At 37.0% G+C, this 21,602-nt stretch overlaps 2 protein-coding genes across 2 annotated transcripts in view; one reads left to right on the top strand and one right to left on the bottom strand.

Moving 5' to 3' along the window:
* ROBO1 (roundabout guidance receptor 1) overlaps nt 1-21,602 on the bottom strand; it is a 1,142,978-nt gene that overhangs the window by 232,703 nt on the left and 888,673 nt on the right. The window lies entirely within an intron of this gene.
* Nucleotides 15,401-15,815, top strand: LOC131512694 (10 kDa heat shock protein, mitochondrial). Its single transcript, XM_058731716.1, has one exon. The coding sequence runs from the start codon at nt 15,475-15,477 to the stop codon at nt 15,781-15,783; it is 309 nt and encodes a 102-aa protein (XP_058587699.1). The 5' UTR covers nt 15,401-15,474; the 3' UTR covers nt 15,784-15,815.

Raw genomic sequence — 21,602 nt, 5'->3', positions numbered from 1 at the left:
GGCAACGTGGGGAGTATGCGAAGCCACACCTTAAAACAGTTGTCTAAGGAGGGCAACCATGCTTCCATGAATGCGTCAGGGAAGCTATGGCAAAATATCCGATATCGCATTTTTCCAAAATAATTATAAATATCAGAAAAATGTAAGACTTTTCTTCTCATATTAATAACTCCTTCCTTCCAAGGACTTCAAAGTTCTAAACAGCCATTATCTTATTAACCTTAACAACCAGTCAGGCAGGTAAGAGAGTGGTATTATTACACCTATTATTACTCCTATTTTAAAGATAAGGGCTCTGGCTTGGTAAGGGCATGTAATTTCTCCAAGGCCACACACTAAGTTAAAGAGGAAATAAAACTAGGCCGGCTCATCTTGGTCTAGAAATTCTTCACTGTTCGTTTGCAGTAAATTCTGCTTTCAGGTAAAAAGACAAGCGAAGATAATTAAATGTATTATACTTTATATATATAATTGGTTTGTTTGTTTGTAGAACAACAGTGCATTTGGAAAAAGGTCAACCTGACAGAAGATTATAAAAATTATCAGGCAACTAAGCAGTCTTCTGATATCTCTTTTCCCCCACTTATTCTTGTCAAAAGGCAACATAAAACTAACTTATGCATTCTGTTAAGAGTCTTTTTTTAAAGTAATCTCTACACCCAATGTGGGGGCTTGAACTCATGATCCAGAGATCAAGGGTCACATGCTATACCAACTGAGACAGTAAGGCACCCCAACTTGTGCATTCTGAATGGTATGAATCTTATTACTTTTCTGCAAATGAACCATACCATCATGAAATATACAAGAAACATTCCATGATTTTATGTTTTCTCAACAACCAAAGAAATGTGTTCATTCCAATTGGCCTATTAGTTGTTTTAAAGGAAAAGGAGAGTTTTGTTGGTATTACTTCTTTATCCCACCCATGAAAGTAGAAAATTTTAAGGAGTTCTATCATAACTTCAGTAGGAAATATTTCCATTCAATCTATCACTCATTCAACTGAATTTGTTCTAGGTCCTGAGGGTGAAGCAGTGGACAAAGAAGATGGAGTCTTTGCCCTCATGGCAATAGTGCTAATTAGAAAAACAAAAGGAGGGTGAAGGGGTTAGAGAGTATGGAGGGGGGGAGCAGGTTGCCCTATCATATAAGAAATCAGGGCATCACACTCTCCAGTTCCTGAGAAACCCATGGGGGAGGGGAAGGAAAAAAAAAAAAAAAAGAGGTTAGAGTGGGAGAGAGCCAAAGCATAAGAGACTGTTAAAAACTGAGAACAAACTGAGGGTTGATGGGGGGTTGGAGGGAGGGCAGGGTGGGTGATGGGTATTGAGGAGGGCACCTTTTGGGATGAGCACTGGGTGTTGTATGGAAACCAATTGGACAGTAAATTTCATATATTAAAAAATAAAATAAAAAAAAAAAGAAATCAGGGCAGTCTGTTTTCATCACTGCTGTGCAGCACAGATTTAAAGGAAATGCATAAGCACACCAAGTGGGCATCTGGTAGACAGAAGTGGCTAAGCTGAAGGTGTCCTGCGACCCTGGAGAGAAACGAGCCCATGGTCAGAGAGAGATATGGGGCAGGTAGGTGGAGGGGTGATGATAATAAGCATCATGTCAGGTACATAATCTTTGGGGAGACCTTGGCTTTGACACACAGTAAAACTGAAAACATCCAAGATCATGAAGTGGATTACATTTTAAAAGGATCACTCTAGATACCTTGAGAAGGAAGAGAGATGAGGGACTGAGCAGGATGGAAGGAAGAGCCCACTTAGGTGGTGACTGCAATAATTCAAGTAAAGATAATGGTGGCTCGGTCGGCCACAGTAGTGGTGATCAAAACCAGGATGAGAACCTGGATACACGTTGAGGGTATAGATCACAAGATCTGCTGATGGACTGGATGAGGTGTAAAAAAGAAACAGAGGAGTCAAGTACAACTTAATGGCATTTATCTTGAGCAACAAGTAGAAAATGGAATTTCTATGTACCAAGCCTGGAAAGCTGGGAGTAGATTGGTCTTTAGATATTTGTTTTGGGCACAGTGAGACTGGGGAGTCTTCTAGATCTTCTAGTAGAGATGCTGAGCTGGTAGTTCAGCTGGCAGTTCCATAGAGTCCAGTGGAGTCATGTTTTAAACCAAAGAGGTTTAAGGGATCTAACCAACAACTTTGATTTACTTTGTAGGGAAGCACAGGGAATGTTCTCAGAAACACATATTTACTAGAAGCTTTGGCAGGAATCAGGGTCTCGTGAATCCCAGTTAATCTCTTACTTCAATATATCATGTCATAACTGTATGTGAATAAATGGTCAGCTTTTTAAAGGATCTTTAGGGGCGCCTGGGTGGCTCGGTCAGTTAAGCGTCCGATTTCGGCTCAGGTCATGATCTCCACGGTCTGTGAGTTCGAGCCCCGCGTCAGGCTCTGTGCTGACAGCTCGGAGCCTGGAGCCTGTTTCAGATTCTGTGTCTCCCTCTCTCTCTGCCCCTCCCCTGTTCATGCTCTGTCTCTCTCTGTCTCAAAAATAAACGTTAAAAAAAAATTAAAGGATCTTTAAGGAAAGGACTGCACTTTCAAATCTTCGAGTAAATGAAAGTGATTTTACTTGTCTCCTTTTTGAGAATGCTCAAAGAGAAATTTAGTCTCTTTTGAATGGTTCAGTTATGATGAGAATATCAATAAATATATAAAGTTGAAAATAAATATCTGAGGCCTATTTTTGTTTGATTTTTAAAATAATTTATATTTCCAATATCATCTTCCTTTTCTAGCCATTGCCAGTATGTCTCCCAAGAGCAAGTATAGATGATATAAAATATCATCATCATCAAAGTCTAGATGATATAAAAAGGTTTGAGAGGAGGTTCAAAGCATCCTTCTATGAGTAACACCTACTCATTATTGTTTAGTTCCTAGTTTCCACATGTCTTTAACACAGATGAGGCGAGGATAGGACCTTTATGTTGTTTGCAATCAACCTCCCTCTCGTATACCATATATACACGTACACGTACAGGCATACATATTTTAGTTCCCCCTTTTGGGGTGGCATTAAGCATTGAGTCTGGCTGCAAAATTATGTTTTCAAATAGGAGTTAATAAGCTTTATTTCAGAGTATGATAATAACTTTTTTTGAGCAGAAAAAGGGTAGCTAAAAAAGCTAACTATATCAATCTATATTTTTAAGACATTTTTAATTTTTTTTTTTTTTTTTTTTTTTGACAAACAGAGCATGAACAGGGGAAAAGCAGAAAGAGAGGGAGACAACAGAATCTGAAGCAGGTTCTAGGCTCTGAGCTGTCGGCAGGTCCCGACATGGGGCTCAAACCCACGAACTGCAAGATCATGACCTGAGCCGAAGTAGAATACTTACCTGATGGAGCCACCCAGGCACCCCTCAATCTATGTTTTAAATATTGTTAGCAAACTTTACTATTAAATTTGAAACCAAATAACACGTTTAACGAGAAAAGATTAAAGTAGTCACACTGAAGGTCACGGCTATACAGTAGGACAATAAAATAATAGCTCATCTCTTTTCATCCCCTTCTGTTACACAAGTCAGAGGTAGAATACTGAAGCCAATACGTGATACAGAACAAAACAAAGTCTTTCACGAATTTTAGGGAACAAAAAATCTGTCAGGAAGTCGGACACGGAAAAGGTCTGCAAGGACAAGAACAGTCCAGGTGGTGACAAGGGCCAGCAATCATGCTGCGGAGCACAATGCTTCAGGCACAAGTGCTGTTGCTTGGACTGGCACACCCATTCACTGCAGTCAATTATGTCTTCATTTCCTCAGTGCAGTCCTTTCTTTTCTGTCCTGCTTGTTGGTCTCCATAGATTGTCGACAGAGAACACAATTACAAAAGATGCTAGAAGATAAACATAGGATGTTTCTGTCTCTGGAAAGTCCATTTCTGGTCTGGGAAACAGCTCACTAAGGGGATAACACTCTTTATTACCTTTTACTCTCCCCTTCTCATCTTTTAAATAGTTTTAAACATGTAAGATTACATCTAAAAAATACATGCCTATTAGCTTACTTACAAATGTTGTCAAGAAAATCTATTTGTTGCCTGCTCCAAAATTAAGAGAATAAGAATGTTTGGCATGTGGGTAAGCCACGACTATCACTAGCTCTCCCTTTCCTCATGACGAGGTAGTTGTGGAGATGAAATATTATATACCTGCTCTATGAAGAATGCTCAGCCTCTTCATCACTATATGTGTATAAGTTATAGCTAGTAATTCTCACAGAAAACATAGAAGAATTTCTTTGAAAGGGCACCCAAAAGCACTTGAGAATATGTACATCAGTTTTACAAAGTGTCTGTTAGTATTATAAACCATTGTTGATTGATCCCCAACATGTAAGATACAAAAATACAAAAAGTAAGTTAACAGAGCTATTTGAAAATAAAACAACAAAAAGCATAGGTAACTTTTTTTGAAAAAGTAAAGCAGACTTGCTGTTGAGATTTTGATTTTTTTTTCAGATTAATCCCCTTCATTTAACTCAATTTATAGACTGCCAGCCAACAAATTGATTTCTTATTAAAAAATACTCAAAATTCAGTATTTTTAGTATAACATAGCATAGCATAACATAAATATGTAAACATTATAAGCAAACACTTATGGGATGCTCATGCTAGTTATCAATAATGTTATGAACAGTAATCTCTCTATATATTATACATTCAAGCAATACATTAAGCCAATGTATTGTAGCTTCCCAGAAATTTAAACCATCTTTTAATTTAGAATCAGTTTCTAGGAAATGAAACATAACATCTAGCAGGCAGTCATTTTTCATGGTTCCTATCAATCCCTAAAGCTATTTAAGGATTTCATTTAGTATTGTAGGATATTTATAATTAAGCAAATCAATTTAATACATGTTAAGTAGAAGTGCAAAGATGATTTGTGGGAAGGAATACTTAAAAACTCTGAAATATATCTGACTCCAATTAAGTTAGAATCTTTATCATTATAACAGATTTTTCTCTATGGTAATGTCAATTCTACTTTCTGTAGTATGTTATAACAACTCTTATTAAATAATACTACCAATGACAAGACTCTTTAACTGGAGATTAGCAATTCAGGCAACATTAAGAAGTTACCAACAAGGGGCATCAAGCTGGCTCAGTCAGTAGATCATGTGACTCCTGATCTTGGGGTTGTGAGTTCAAGCCCCACCTTGGGCCTAGAGCTTACTTTAAAAAAAAAATAAAAGAGGGGCGCCTGGGTGGCTCAGACGGTTAAGCGGCCAACTTCAGCTCAGGTCATGATCTCTCGGTCCGTGAGTTCGAGCCCCCGCGTTGGGCTCTGTGCTGACAGCTCAGAGCCTGGAGCCTGCTTCAGATTCTGTGTCTCCCTCTCTCTCTGACCCTCCTCTGTTCATGCTCTGTCTCTCCCTGTCTCAAAAATAAATAAAACATTAAAAAAAATTAAAAAAAGAAAAAGGAAAAGAAGTACATATTCAAAACAAAAAAAAGTTACCAACAAAAATTAGAAAAAATGTGGTCAGGATTGTCATTTAATTCCTCCTTATAATTTTTCATAAAAATATCTAATGCTTACCCATTGTTCAATTCTTTGTGATGACTATTCGATGCTCTGTTATTTTAACAATGAGAAGGAAGATATCAATAGGATGAAACAAGGGAATTAGATAGGGAGCAAATCAAAAAGGACTTTGGGTAACAGGCTAAGAAATTTGGATATTACCATGAAGACAATGACCTTGTAAGAGATTTGTAGAAAGTAAATGATGAGATAGGGTTTGTATATCAAATAGATTTTTACAATGGCAAAACAGAAAACAGATGCAGAGCATAAGCAGAGGCAAGTTAAGAAATGCCAAGTGGTGGTGGGGATTGTGAGGTGTCTAGACAACAGATTCTATTCATGGTGGCCACTGAATGGGAAATAATGGTTAATAGATAGGAAAGAAGATGGGGACATTAAATATAACCTGGGCGAACTAACTTCATTCAAACAAGAAAAAAAAAAAAAAGAAAAAAAGGAATGGATTTGAAGAGATAATAAATTCAGTTCCAGATACTTTTGAGGTGATTATAGGAGGCTCAAGTGAAGATCACAGTAAGCATTTGGTACTTAAGAGTCTGAAATTTAGAACAGAATTCTTGAAGTCATCAGTTACTTGAGTGACTAGAAAAGCAGGAGAGGAGGTCAGAAGCAGGATGGGAGGGAAAAAACAGAGGGGAGGTGATGGGAAAGGAGAGGAGTAAGCAAAAGTTGCACATAAAGGAGACAAGGAAAGTAGGGAACATCACATATACACACTAAAGGTATATATATATATATATATATATATATATATATATATATATATATTTATATTTATATATACACACACACACACATATAAATATACATATAGCATAGTATATATACTATATACAGTATATGTGGTAATATGTAGTATATATAGTATGTGTGTATATATACATATGTATACACATATTGTGCATGTACAGTTGCATGTGTGTACATAGGATGCATTTTACATTATATATAAATATAGTGTATATATATAAGATCACTGTGATGACTAATTTTGTATGTCATCTTGGCTAGGCAATGTTACCCAGTTGTCTGGTCAAGCAGTAGTCTAGATGTTCCTATAAAGGAATTTTTAGATGTGATTAACATCTAAATCCAAACACTTTAAGTAAATCAGAATACCCTCCATAATGTGGGAAGTCTTCATCAAATAGTTGAAGGCCTTAGAAGAAAAGGGTGAGATCCCTTCACATCCCTCACCCCTCCACACACACAAGAAGGAAATTTTTTTAAATCTTTTATTTATTTTTGAAGGAGAGAGAGACAGAGTATGAGTGGGGAGGAGCAGAGAGAGAGGGAGACACAGAATCCGAAGCAGGCTCCAGGCTCTAAGCTGTCAGCACAGGGCCCGATGTGGGGCTCGAACTCACAAACTGTGAAATCATGACCTGAGCCAAAGTCGGACGCTCAACCGACTGAGCCACCCAGGCACCCCACACAAGAAAGAATTCTACCTCTAGACCCCAGACAGCAACATTGCTCTTCTCTGAATCTCCACCCTGTGAGCATGCCTTGCAGACTTTTTGTTCGTCAGCTCCTCCCCCATCTCCTGTTTTTTCTATAATCTCTCCTATATGTAGACTTAATATTATTTCTGTTTCTCAGGGGAAGCGTCATTAACGTAATCACTTCATAGTTAAGGAATATATATCTGCATTAAAAAATATACTTGCCAAAATATGAAGAGTAGCTTTCTTTGCATGTCTGGATTACGGATGAATTCTACTTTCTTCCCTACCCAGTTCTGTATTCTATGATTTTTCTTGGAAGAGCATATGTTAGTTTTACTATTATAATCAGAAACAAGACATAAACTCTTTTAACTAAAAGAATTAAAAATTTATATTACAAATCCTAAAGAAATCTTTTATGGCAACTATTACAAATTTTCCAAAATTGTACACATGTTTGAAATTGTATACAATTTTAATATAGAAATTTGTCTAATAAAAATGCAATGAAGATTATAGGTTCCTTTCCACGTATTTCAACTAACTTTTATAGTTTGCCAAAATATTAAACATTTGGCCTTGCCCAAATGGATGGGATATTTTCCAGAGCACCAAATTTTGCTCATACTGTGAAAAGACGGTCTATCATATCTAAAAAAAGAAGATTATAGCTAGAAAGGGTGGGAACTGATCAACAAAATAACAGACCAAAAGAGGGTCACAAAACAGAAGTTTGTTTGGGATTAACCATCAAACCAGCATCCATCGAGAAAGGTGCCAATGGACAAAAATGTGATTTACCTGGTACTGGGAGCACACAGAGTGCCTATTTTGAAGATGATATCATTAAGTTCACTAAGCTAAACATTTGCATCATTAAGTTCACTAAGCTAAACATTTGCATCACACCTTGATCATTTACTCTGATCTCATGCTCACCCAGCAGTGGCCCAAAGGGAATAGGTATGCCTTTCTATTATGGCCATAAAGAGAAAAGTTGATGTTTGGAGAACGTTAAATGTCTGAGTTAGCGGTCTGGTTTATGTTCTACAGGTCTCCTTGAGTTGATTAATATTAATCCACCCTGAGCAACAGATCCACTCTTGCAGTGCTAACAGACCAGGTATCTGAACCTGCAAAGTCAGGCAGTATGCAGACATAGGCAGATTCAGCAAGGCAAATTTGCTAAGGCCACCTTGTGAGAGCTACCTGTGTAGAGAATTTGCCTTAAACAATTGCCACATCTCTACATTGCCAGGCAACGTTGAGTTTTTCATTAATATTTTACACCATAATTATTCACATTATATGCTCCTTGGAACTTAAAGTGGCTCCGATAACCTCATTAAGCTATGCTTTACATATTATTATGTGTCTTTAAAATTCTCTGCTCAGGCTTCATGCATTAAACTTTTAAAACTAGGTCACTCACATGAGTACAAGAGGGAAGAAAATTCTATTTTAAATATTGTTTAGCAGAAAAAAGTATTTTTATTTACACAAACATCCTAATAGAAACAAAAGAAGGACTGCAAAAGAAACTTGAATTTACCACAGACTGCTCATTCACTCAACATAAAATGATGAATACTTAGATGAAACCCCACCCCCGCCCCACTGCTTTTTTTAAAAACACTAAGGGAAATAACAGTGGAAACTACACGCAAGTCAAAAATTACTTTTACTTGTTTTTAATATTCGAAGAATAGAAAACATTTAAAAATTAAAATATAGTTAGTTTCAAGGGAGTATTCAGAAATGGTACACTATCAGAGCTTTCTAGTTTTTTAAAGCTTCATGAGTAACAAACTGTACTCTAAAAGGAAGATCTATTTTCTAATTAAACTACATAAGGGTTGTCATTTCTTTACAGTTTTGAGTATCAGAAATGGGTTCTGAACAGGAAATGTAGATGGCTGTTTCCAAAACTTATTGTAAATTATTAATAGAAAATACAAAACTTCAGCTAAACTTGAGAAGTATAGTTAACCTACAGTAAATATCATACCTTAGCAAAAAAAAAAAAAAAAAAAACAGTATGAAAAAATCCAGGGGAAAAGGCCAAGAACAAGCACATAAACAAAGTGAATAAACATGTCACCAGAAGACTATAGGAGCTATCTAACGCTGAATAACTTCCCTATGCTTATTACAAGCATGTCATCTTGGGAGATAAAATATAGTACCATAAATTTAAAGGTCACTGAATTTTTCAAGGTAACCCAAACATTGTAAGAACATACAATTAATTCTCCCAACAGTTAGTGTATAACCAATAATTGCAAGAGATCCAGCTTCCTCATAAAGTCTATATCTACTTATGTGCCCTGACCTTTAGGTACAGTCCAACTTAATAAAAATAAACTAAATTATCCAACCTCCTTTGATATACTTTCTGTTTAGAGTATACTGACCCAAAAGAATTCTCTTTAAAAATTATATTTCATACAATTAAGTGAATACTCTGCATTTGACCAAAATGTATTTCACATTTTGGACTGTCATTGTAATCTGTAAGAGATGACAGACATTTGAAAATTATCACCATTATTTTCTCTAGTCCTAAAGAGCCACTCCTAAATTTCACCTTCTTATTCCTTTAAAAAATCCCATTCAGAATTATTCTATTGACTTTTCAGAACAATGTTTACAGTGTTAACTAAAGGCTAATTACATTTAAAAGTGAGTTTAACAGTTTTAGTTATATTTTTTTAATATATATTTTTTTACCGTTTATTTATTTTTGAGACAGAGAGAGACAGAGCATGAGCAGGGGAGGGGCAGAGAGAGGGGGAGATACAGAATCGGAAGCAGGCTCCAGGCTCTGAGCTGTCAGCACAGAGCCCGACCCGGGGCTCGAACTCACAGAGTGTGAGATCATGACCTGAGCTGAAGTTGGACACTTAACCGACTGAGCCACCCAGGCGCCCCGTTTTAGTTATATTTAAATCCATTTTTTAAAACCTCCAATCAGAGCTCAGGCAGTAAATATTATTTATTACATTTATTCAAAGAATATTCAACCTTCTAAAAACTGTTTTTCAAGGCCCCAAATGGGTGGTATAATAATTAGGTAACAAATTTGTGTAAACAAATGAATACGACAAGTACTGAGAATATGTACATAAAAAATATTGTAGCCTCATAAACAAGCTTCATTATTTAACTACTGGACATGGGTATATAGGACATGAGGAAATGTGTTTTTCTGCAATTGTAACAGGTTAATTGGCAGACATTAAAAAACTTGAAATTTTGAAAATCTAAATTTTGTATGCCGTTGGTAATGAACCACAAATGGTTAACTTGAGAGTTAAACATCAGTTGGGTCCTGATTAATAGCCTGATGTTTTGAAGTGCAGCAACAATCCCAAAGAAGTCGGTCTTTTTTTTTTTTTTTACAACAATCCCAAAGAAGTCAGTCCTGAAGATTCCTATTCTCGTTATTAGAAAACAAACTTGAAGAGGTTAAGGCAGTGGTTCTCAAAGTGTTATCTCTGGACCAGCAGCATCAACATCATATGGAAACATTTTAGAAATGCAAACTCTTTAGACCCAACTCCAGACCTGCTGAATCAGAAACTCTGGGGGTGCAGTCAGCAATCTGTGTTTTATCAAACTCGTCAGGTAATGGTGATACATGCTAAAATTTAGAACAACCATGGGTTAAGGTAATTTGCCTAAGGTTATACATCTAGTAATTGGTGAAGCCAGAGGGGGAATCAGGTTGGCTTCTCTCTTTTAAGGCCCAAGCTTTAAGTCAGTATCTTAATATGACCTTCAGTTAAAGGCGACCCTTTTGGTTTCAAACCTGTATTTCTTCCTAAGTTGGGTGACTTTTGATAAAGAGAGTATGCTGCACATAATGGAAGAACTTTGATGTTACAGAATTTTACAATGTCTCAAGGTCAGCATTCTGACAAATGTTCAACTGTCATGTAAAACACAGGAAACATTCCTGATATATTATCAAGATTTGAGATTGAAATATATAATGCTTCTAGCTCCCAGCTGCTGATCTGGCCAGACAAATTCTCCATCCCACCTTTCTCAGACTATACACAGGCCTTCTTCATGAAACAGAAAGGGGGCAGTGTTTTAGGACTGGGGCTCTGACAAGGAGAGGGTTATTTATTGTTGGGAAGCAAGCAGAACAGGGGACATCCCTCCTCTCAGAGGACACAGCAGAGGAAATCAGGACCAAACATTCAGGCCCCACTTCTCTAAAAGAGCTCTCTCATTTACCTCTTCATCCATCCTAGATCCCTCCCTCACCAGGGCCATAAGCAGACTTTTCATGAACCATGCCATACCCAAGCTATTAGCACAAACAAGCCCTGACATTGGGACCATCAGTGCGAGCCAGATTCTCAGGCAGATCCTTTGAAAGTGGAAATCTGGAATCAGCGTGGGTGCATGTCCAACACACTTTGTGTAAAGGAATATGTACCCCTGGCCATACACAGAAGTCAGGTTTTCCACAACTGAAATAATAATAATGAAGAGACTGACCATAATTACCTCAGGACATATCCTGAGAACTGCTTTTTAAAAATCCCAAAATGCGGGGCGCCTGGGTGGCGCAGTCGGTTAAGCGTCCGACTTCAGCCAGGTCACGATCTCGCGGTCCGTGAGTTCGAGCCCCGCGTCAGGCTCTGGGCCGATGGCTCGGAGCCTGGAGCCTGTTTCCGATTCTGTGTCTCCCTCTCTCTCTGCCCCTCCCCCGTTCATGCTATGTCTCTCTCTGTCCCAAAAAAAAAAAAAAAAAAAAAAAAAAAAAAAAAAAAAAAGTTGAAAAAAAAATTTTTAAAAATAAAAAATAAAAAAAATAATAAAAATCCCAAAATGCTTTTTTCCTAAACATATATAAATCACTCATTCATTCAACAACTATCTGCTGAACTCCTGTTCTGTACCATGTAGGGTCTGGGTGGAATGTAGGGAGGGTGGGGAGACCAGTGACAGACCCCTGAATTTGTACAGTAGAGTGTAACTCATGTCAGGGTGGTCCTCGTAGAGACAGAGCAAAGTATTAAAAATGGAGCTGGGGTATTTTTGGAAGTAGAATATTACTGTTGAATTAAATACAATGACAACATTTTAAGTATAGGTTTTGGAGAAAGTATGATTTGAGAGGTGATAAGATCTAGGATAGGATCAAGGAAATGTAGAGGAAAAGATTATTGTGGATGAGAAGGTCAGAGAACTAAAGGCCAACTTTCCAAGATGGTGACGGATATTAGAATTGAAAGGCAATAAATATGGTGTTAAAGTTATTATTACATGAAACAGAAGAACTAGAGAGTGCCAGTGTTTGATAGCAATGAGGAAGGATATTGGGAGGTACTCTGCTTAAATGAACATCAAAGAAACAGGGATTTTTGGAAGAGGAAAGAAGAGAAATCATATTTTTGTTACCTCATTAGGTGTTTCAAATAGAAAAAAAATGTGGAGAAACATTGCTTCAAGGACATAATGATGTCTCTAGTTATTCTGGTCTAACTATGATAAAGACCTTCTCTTTGGTTCAGAGGAAACGATGATGGATTTTTTTCCCCCCAGAAGGATCATTACTTGGAAACTAAGGGAGATGAAAATGGAAAAAAAAAAAAAAAAAAAAAAAAAAAAAAAAAAAAAAAAAACACAACAACAATAGTAGAAAAGCAAAGAAACGAATAAGCTTAAAAAGAGGTTCCTCAACATAAATAGTCTAACCGCAGATGGAATTGCCTAGAACCAGGACTGAACAGTCGGCCCTGATTCATTTTCCTCGCCCAGAACCCATGGGCCTTGCCTGCCAAATGAAGTGGCTTCAATTCAACTCAAACCAGAGGTAGATTTTTAGCCTCTGCCAGGACCTCCTAGGTACCAGCCTTCAAGGTATTCTCTTTGGCTGCCCTCTGCTACTGGAAGCTTCCTTAGTCCAGTAAAAGATACCTCTTCTTGGAGGAGGCACTTTCCCACCTAGTCACAAATTCTCCTCTAGGTTTTGTTGCTGTTTTAAATTCCAGCTTTACTGAAAAAAAAAAAATTCCAGCTTTACTGAGGTACCATAGACAAATAAAATTATAAAGATATTTAAAGTGTCTATCGTGATTTGACATGTGTACACATTGTGGAAGGATTCTCCCATCTAGTTAATTAACACATCTGTCACAGTATTTATTTATGTATGTATTTATGTATTTAATATATTTATTTATGTATTTATGTATGTTTTATTTATTTATTTATTTATTTATTTATCTATCTATCTATCTATCTATCTATCAGTGGTAAGTACCTTTAAGTTCTACTCTCTTAGCAAATTTCCTTATACAAAATGGTGCTGTCCCTTAGGGTCACCATGTTTTACATTAGATCCCCAGACCTTATTCGCTGGGGAAATAGGGAGGGGCCGGTGAAAGAATACGTATTTTCCTTTTCTAGTTTTGAAGCTGCCCTGCTAGAAGGTTTTCTCAAGCATCCCAGGTGGTTGCAGGTGAACTGCCTTCACCAATTAAATTCCTGCTACGTCCTTCTCATATGTGGACTACCGTTAGTCTTGCAAAGGAGCTTATGGGTTTCTTCTTCTTCTCCTTCTTTTAAAGGTTTTATTTTTATGTAATCCTGACACCTAATGTGGGGGCTCAAACTCACAACCCCGAGATCTAGAGTTCCATGTTCTACTGACTGAACCAGCCAGGTGCCCCTCTTCTGCACTTTTTTTTTTACTAAACAACCTTACCCATTCTTTGGCCTTGACTATCATATTGATCATGAATTTCCTAAAGAAATTTCTGGCCTGTAACTCTCCTAATTTCCTTCTCTGATTGCATGAGGACATTAAATACACAAATCCAACTTCTATCTTCTCCTTCAGAAGCCCTATTTTTCTTCCAATTTCCTTTATCTTCAGAAAATAGCATCACCTTTCTTAGTTTCCAAGGTTACAAAATGTCCTATCTGGACTCTGCATTTCCCTTCAACCCTTCATTCAGTCAGTCAATCACCCTGAAAAAATTTCTCAACATAATTACATAATTTCTACCATTTCTCCTGCCACTTTCCTGCCTTTGTGTTCTTCTGCACAACTGCCTTCTCAGTCTTCTGCCTGTAATATATCCTTCACATTGATGCCAGGCTTTCATTTTCTAAAACCTGACTTTTAGTCTATTACTTCCTGCAGTCTAAAAGCTTCAGTGACTCCTATTATAGAATAAAGTTCTAACTTCTTAGCATGGTTACACAAAGTTCCATTTTCATTACATATTGCCATGAATTCTACCTAGCTGCTGTCACATCCTGAATATAGCATTTGTCTCTGCTTTTATGTCTTATCATCCATAAGACAAAAAATACCTTTCCCTTACTCATTCTTCAGGCTATCTTTCAAAAGCTACCTCTTCAAAGAAGCTTTCCTTGATTTTTTTTTTTTTTTTTTTTTTTGCTTCCCGTTAAAATAACTGCAATTTCCTTTATGTGCCAAACATTTTTTTGTGGCTCTCTTGAGCCCCTTACATCTAAGTAGGTGTATATAGACTATTTCTCAACTAGACTAAGTTTCTTAGACTTTCTAGGATATTTAATACAAACTGTTGAACAAGTAAAAGGGAGGACAGAAGAAGGTTCCCTAAGACTTTCACATTTCAGACTATTTGGATTTAGAACACCCCGAGCATGGTAGATAGAATAGCTCTCCAGTGATACCCATGTCCTAATCCCTAGGATCTGTGGATATTGTTACCTTGCATGGCAAAAAGGGACTTTGCAAATGTAATTAAGGCAATACATCTTAAGATAGGGAGGATATACTGGATTATCCAAGTAGACCTGATATAATCAAGGAACCCTTACAAGCAGAGAGCTTTCTCTGATTTGTATCAGAGAGATGTGGCAAAAGTCAGAGAGGCTATAAGCATGAGAGAGGTTCAGTCAGCCCTTGCTGGGGAAAAGTTAACCTCTAGGAGCAAAGACTGGCCTCTGTTTGACAGGCAGCAAGGTTAACAGGGCCCTCATCCCGAAAACCACAACCACAACCACAACCACAAGGAACTGGATTTGGCCAACAGCTTGAATTAGACTGGAATTAGATTCTTTTCTAGAATCTTCAGTAAGGAGCACAGCCCTAAGCAACTTCTTCATTCTAGCTCATGGGACCCCAAGCAAAGGAACTGGCTGAGTCCACTCAGACTTCTGGCCTGCAAAACATTGAAATAAGGGTGTGTTGTTTTAAACTGCTAAATTTGTGGTGATTTGTTAAAAGAGCAATAGGAAATGAATACAACAAACTTAAGGCAGCAGTTTTTGTTAAGGATCTGAGAGTATCTGAGAGAATCTAAGTGATTAGTCCTTAAAAAGTCACTTTTAGGGACTGCGGGTCTCCTTGCGGCGGCGGCGGCAGCTCAAGAGCAGAGTAGGAACTGCGGTGGCCAGAGTCATGGCAGGACAAGCGTTTAGGAAGTTTCTTCCTCTCTTTGACCGAGTTTTAGTTGAAAGGAGTGCAGCCGAAACTGTAACCAAAGGAGGCATTATGCTTCCAGAAAAATCGCAAGGAAAAGTTTTGCAAGCAACAGTAGTAGCTGTTGGATCAGGCTCTAAAGGAAAGGGTGGAGAGATCCAACCAGTCAGTGTGAAAGTTGGAGATAAAGTTCTTCTCCCAGAATATGGAGGCACCAAAGTAGTTCTAGATGACAAGGATTATTTCTTATTTAGAGATGGTGACATTCTCGGAAAGTATGTAGACTGAAATAAATCATTATTGAAATGGCATGAAGTGAAGCTGCCCATTCCAGTGAAGTCGTGAAATCTTTCATCATGTAAATAATTTTCATGTCTCTTTTATAATAAACTAATGGTATCCAAACTAAAAAAAAAAAAAAAAAAAAAAAAAAAAAAAAAAAAAAAATTCACTTTTACTCACGGAAACCTGACTAAATTTAAATAAGCAAAAATGCTGTTTTTATTTAAAAATATAAACATGGTCCCTAGCTTCTCTCCTGTTCTGAACATACTTGAGAAATATGATGTAAACCTCTCAGCAGTTACCAGAGGACAGTGTTTGGGCAGAGGATATTTATGCCAGAATTTGCAGGGTGTCATATCCTCTTGATAATTCTAATACACCCCATTCCCCAAATCCCTCTCCAAACCTTCTCTACTCCAGCTGGTTAAGAAACACTGATTTGGAAATGTCAAGGACCAAACGTATACTTTTAAAGACTCTTAATGAAGTTTAAACTAATCATAACTGTAATCTTCTGAAAGCTGGATCTTAAACTGCCCCAAAGATCCAGTTTTCAGAAGAAACAAATAACCGTATCAATACCAGGGTAATGTCAATAAAATTATGGTAATTATGGAAAGAATTTATTGAATGTTTACTCTGACCCAAGAAACGCTCTAAATATCATAGGTCACTGAATTTACCCAGAATGTATAGGATAGTCTCTAATTCTCTCTCCTTCAAATGAAGAAATTGAGGGAAAACAAGTGAACTAAGATGTCCTGGGTCTCACGCGTAAGAAATGGTTCAGGTCATAATTAATCTAGAGACCTAACATTCTCAACATCCTATCCACTCGGAACTGTAACAGCATCTAACATCCACTGAAACCTTTTCATATTTTATCGACCATACTTGCATTTTTCATTACAAACCTTTAGATTTTTAGGTCAAGGGACAAGAAGCAGCAGCCAATCAGGAAATAGGCAAACTATGTGTGAAGAAAACAGTGTGAAGGCAGAATGGGAGCTGGTGTTAAAACCAGCAGGGGAGGCCATGGCAAGAGGGACTGCCAACCACAAGCCTGGTGTCACTCGCCAGGAGGCTATTTTAGTAGTGGGGAGTGTACAGGGATCTGGGGAAAGTAGTCTCCCTACCACTGAGCCAATGGTTCTTCCCAGTTACTGCAGGAGCAAGGCCAAAAATTACACTTGTTTTATAGTTTCTTCATTTCAGGGGATTCTTTGGATCTGAAATTTCATATGCTTGGTTTCAATCCACCATGTTCTTTCAGTTAAATTTCAGCTGCTTTCAGTTAGTAGGCTAGGGAAATATGCCAAAATATACCCAAATGTAGTCACTGTTGCACTGCATGCTATTTCTGGTCCAACTACTGGGAGCTGAAAGAACGAGGGATGGGAGGGTCTGTTGACCAGCAAGATCATTTTGACAAATGTTAGATAGACAAATGTCTCATCTGGGAGAGCATGGAAGAATCCATGGCACACTGATTCAGCTGAGAATAACATAACTTTTTATGCCCTGTAATTAAAATTTATTGTACAACAACGTGTTGCCTCCACATTGCTACAAGATTACCGCCAATGTAAAGGTGTAAGGTCCTTCAGAGAGTTGGCTTGCTGCATTCTCCGCTGCTTATGTAGTTTACAAATTCATTGACTGCTTTTTTCCCATCTTATCAGGAACATAATGAGATTTACCCTTTCCTCATCGGGAAGAATATGTTAATTTATTATCTTCCAAACTACACTAATCCATCTCACTTATCCCTCTTCTTCTAAAAACAAGCAAACAAAACAAACAGCTGGCTTCATGGCTTATGAAGGAATGCCATTTACCTTCTGAACCCTTTTCTTTGCCTCAGATGATCAGCTCTTAGCCAAAAGCAGTAATCCTGGTATTCACAATGTTTATGAAAGTGAAAACAAATTAATTGCCTTGTGTAAGCGATTTAATTTGTGGGAATCCAAATATAAATTGATATAGCATTTCCCCTGGGAGGCCTATGCATGAAGAGCCTATACTTAAGTAATTTTAATAAATTTCCAAATAACATTATATAAATGTAAACAAATTTTTCAGGGACAAAAAAGTTCCTAAGAAAGATAGTTTTTACATAGCAATGCATAGTCTGAAATTTGATTAATTCCCTAACAACTAAGTTAATTTCTTACAGCTAAATTAACCTCAAAATTCCTTTTCAAAATTATCTTATGTATGTAGATGTATTTTGAATTAAATACAACCAGTTTTAGATTCTAATGGTATTAGCGGAAAGACCTTTTGCTTTTCATAATAACTTTTTTTAATAGATTTAGAAAATCTGTCTTATTATTTTTTTTTTAGAACATTACCTAATTTAACCCTCTGAGCACATAGGAAAAAACAAACCAAACCAAACACAAAATTCTTTTCATGGGAGAACAAGAGAAAAGAAAAAAAAAAAGACATTAAAAAAAATCACTACCAGATGACATTGTTGACCCGAACGGTTATAAACAGTTTGAAAAACGAATGACTTGTTTTTGTTTTATGTGATAAATTTTCATATTTGAATACTATTGTAATGGAGGATGCTATCTTTACTAAAACAGACCCCCAATTTTTTGTATCACCATTCAGTACATTCTAGAATGTAATCTACTACTGGTACTCGTACCAGTGACGGCGGGCTACTGTGTTGACTGGCTTGTGGGAAACTGTTTAGATCAGGATGTGTGTTTGCACATTTTACTTATTAATTTGAGCTGCATAAACCAAGCACAGTTCCCTTTGTGCAGTACTTAGGGGAAAACAAATAACTGGAACAAAGTGTACAATGCAAAATTACAATGAATTACTATCAAAATTGCCATAAATGTCATAGCAACAATTCTGTGGTGAAAATGCTGCCTTGTTTTGATTTTGCTTCGCAACTGGCAAGTGCATTATGATACCAGAATGGCAAAACAAATTTTCACCACCACAGTCTCTAATCGTTTGCACTTAAATATATCTGATGTTCCATTTTTACCTTAAGAATAGTACCCCAAAATGTGAATTGCTTCTTTACTGCACATCTCATACACTGCCTTGTATAATACAGTTATAAGGATTTGCCTATATTTACGAGAAAAGTATTTGAACACCATTAATGTCAGAAAGAGTGTCTTATGTTTGTGCTCTTCTCTAGTACCTAAAATAGTGCTTTGCCCAGAGTATACATTCTAAAAGTATGTATTAAATTAAAGAAGTTCCAAAGTTATATAAACTGTAATTGTTTTCGAGACAATGGAAGGCATGATAGTAAATTTTTAAACTTTATCATGGTTTGAGACACAGTAATAAGCTATTATTAAATCATACCATTTATTATAATCTTGATAATATGCACAAGTAATTCCAGTTACTACCCAGAACAATCCTGTCTTTACAGAAAGACCTCAGTTTTTCTTAATGATCTCACACAGATCTGCATTTCAGATCTAGTTTGTCAGTTACCTAAAACAACTCTTACACTCCAAAATCGAGACATCTGTGGAAAAATGCAACTTCGGATATTCCTCCTGCTTTATGGTCTCTGTGTACCCTCAGAGCTCCCCACACACAACCACATTCCAGCCTCATTCATTATATCTAGGGCTATGGTGTTAGGTCCCCTGGTCATTCATCCTGGTCAATATTTTAAAGTTAAAAGAAAAGCTCCAATGCTTACCCATCATCCTTATAAGAGTGATTTCCCAAGTTTCACAACTCACACACACAGGGGATGACTTGGGGCGCCTGGGTGGCTCAGTCAGTTGAGCATCTGACTTCAGCTCAGGTCACGTTCTCACAGTTTGTGAGTTCGAGCCCTGCGTCAGGCTCTGTGCTGACAGCTCAGAGCCTAGAGCCTGCTTTGCATTCTTGTCTCCCTCTCTCTGCCCCTCCCCTACTCACATGCTGTCTCTCTTTCAAAAATAAAATAAAGATTAACTAAAAATTAAAAAAAAAAAAAACAAGGGATGACAAAAATTGCCAGGAAAAGAGAACCATTCAATATGCTTCATAAATTACTATGTATTAATTTTACTACCAATTTATAGTCATCTCACCAGACACTAAGTTATGTGAGTTAAATGTATTTGTGCAAACATATTATCTTAGCTTTGCATTTCTAAGGTTTAGTACAAACTGCAACACAAATTTATTCTGAAGTTCATAGAATTAAAATTCTCCACTAAAAGATTGTTTTTGGGGTAGGATTTTTAGGAAATGGCTCTAATGGTGAAAGAAAGAAACTCAACATTAATTGTGATCTTTAAAAAGACACACAAAATTTCATTTACTTGCGGTCTGATGGGGGAATGTGCTAGTTCAACAGGGCAAGGCTCCTTTGGCTGACAAGCCAGCATTCCGATATAAAACATATTTAGCTTTACATCAAATGTTGGACATGGTTCTCAAATAGAAGATATAGATACAGCTCTCTTAATATATCTCTTTCTGTATATATCATAGGTAGCTTTGACCAATCCAACTGTAACAAAAATACCTCTTGGAGATTCTATCTCATGTTCACCAAACAGGCACCAAGTGTTACACATTTTGGAAAAAAGACACATTTGAACTCTTATCATCCTTGCATTATGTTTGCATAAATATTATTTGTATGCTCATTAAAACTGTCTTTCTTTTGTAATTACATTTGGACTTCAATGAACACAAATATCTGCCAACCAAAAGCAATACAAAATTTAGAAAATTATTCTCTATTTATTACTAACAATGCTTATGTGTGTGAAAGAAAGGACAGGCAAATGTGCAGAGAACAGCATTTCCCACAAGTATTCCTTGAACCACCTGTGCCCAAAGAGAGACGCTTCACTTAAAATAAGGCAGGAAAGATGGAGACTGCTAACTCTTACCATAAAAGAAAACTGTATGCCTCTGTTTACCAAATTGATAGACTGTGGAACCCTGCTTGCTATCCCCACCCCATGCCATTTCCTCCGACACAAACATGCACATATTAAATAAAGGAAGCACTATTATGTCGACCTGGAACCAGAAATATATTTTGTAATAATGCACTGCAGAGGCATAAATTCACATAGCAATCCAGGTGACTAAAGTAAAATACATTTGGGGATCTGAGAACTCTTACAGTTGTTAAATATTCATCCACATAATTCCTGTTTTGCACTGGTCAATGTAGAAACAACTTAACTTACATGGTTTTAAAACTGCTGTGGATAATTACAGTTCATACAGGGCTTTGTCTACACTGCTTTTATCTCTCGAGAATAGTAGATGATGGGAGAGAAAAAAGAAATATAGTCTATAATACCAGACCATGAAAGATCTCCACTGGTATCAAACTGTGATACTATACATAGCCACAATTTACACAGGAGAGTTTAGACTGTAATAGATCCTTTGTGCTTCAGTTACTCCCACCCAAGAATGTGATTAGAATAAGAAGACAAAATTGCCCACTAGGTTTATAGTTCCTCTTTGAGAGATTTGGTCTATCACTAATTTTGACAAATTGAGACATTATTTTCATTGAACTTTCTGTTTATCCTGGAGAACAATTCAGTACCTCATTAAGAAAATCTCTTTGCTCTTAACTTGAATATTTCAAGGGATGGTTCCTTTACCACAAACCCAAGCAATCAGCTCCATTCCTGTGTGTTCTTTTCTTTTCTTCAGATTATTGTTCCACGAAGCTACCTTGTCAGGAAACCAGAAAATTGCCTTCTTCATTTATATTACCTTAGTCTTATTTGTAGTCTTATGATTATATCTCTTCATTCCCATGGGAGAGAGGCAAAATGCTAGCAGTCAGAGGATACAGGAAA

The sequence above is a fragment of the Neofelis nebulosa genome, chromosome 5 (genome assembly GCF_028018385.1).
Source record: "Neofelis nebulosa isolate mNeoNeb1 chromosome 5, mNeoNeb1.pri, whole genome shotgun sequence".
Classification (NCBI taxonomy): domain Eukaryota; kingdom Metazoa; phylum Chordata; class Mammalia; order Carnivora; family Felidae; genus Neofelis; species Neofelis nebulosa.
Note: the sequence above shows the minus strand (reverse complement) of the source record. Positions and strands in the feature narration are given on the sequence as shown.

What these genes read in the sequence shown, in the direction of transcription:
- LOC131512694 (XM_058731716.1), top strand. Translation starts at nt 15,475, where the DNA reads ATGGCAGGACAAGCGTTTAGGAAGTTTCTTCCTCTCTTTGACCGAGTT.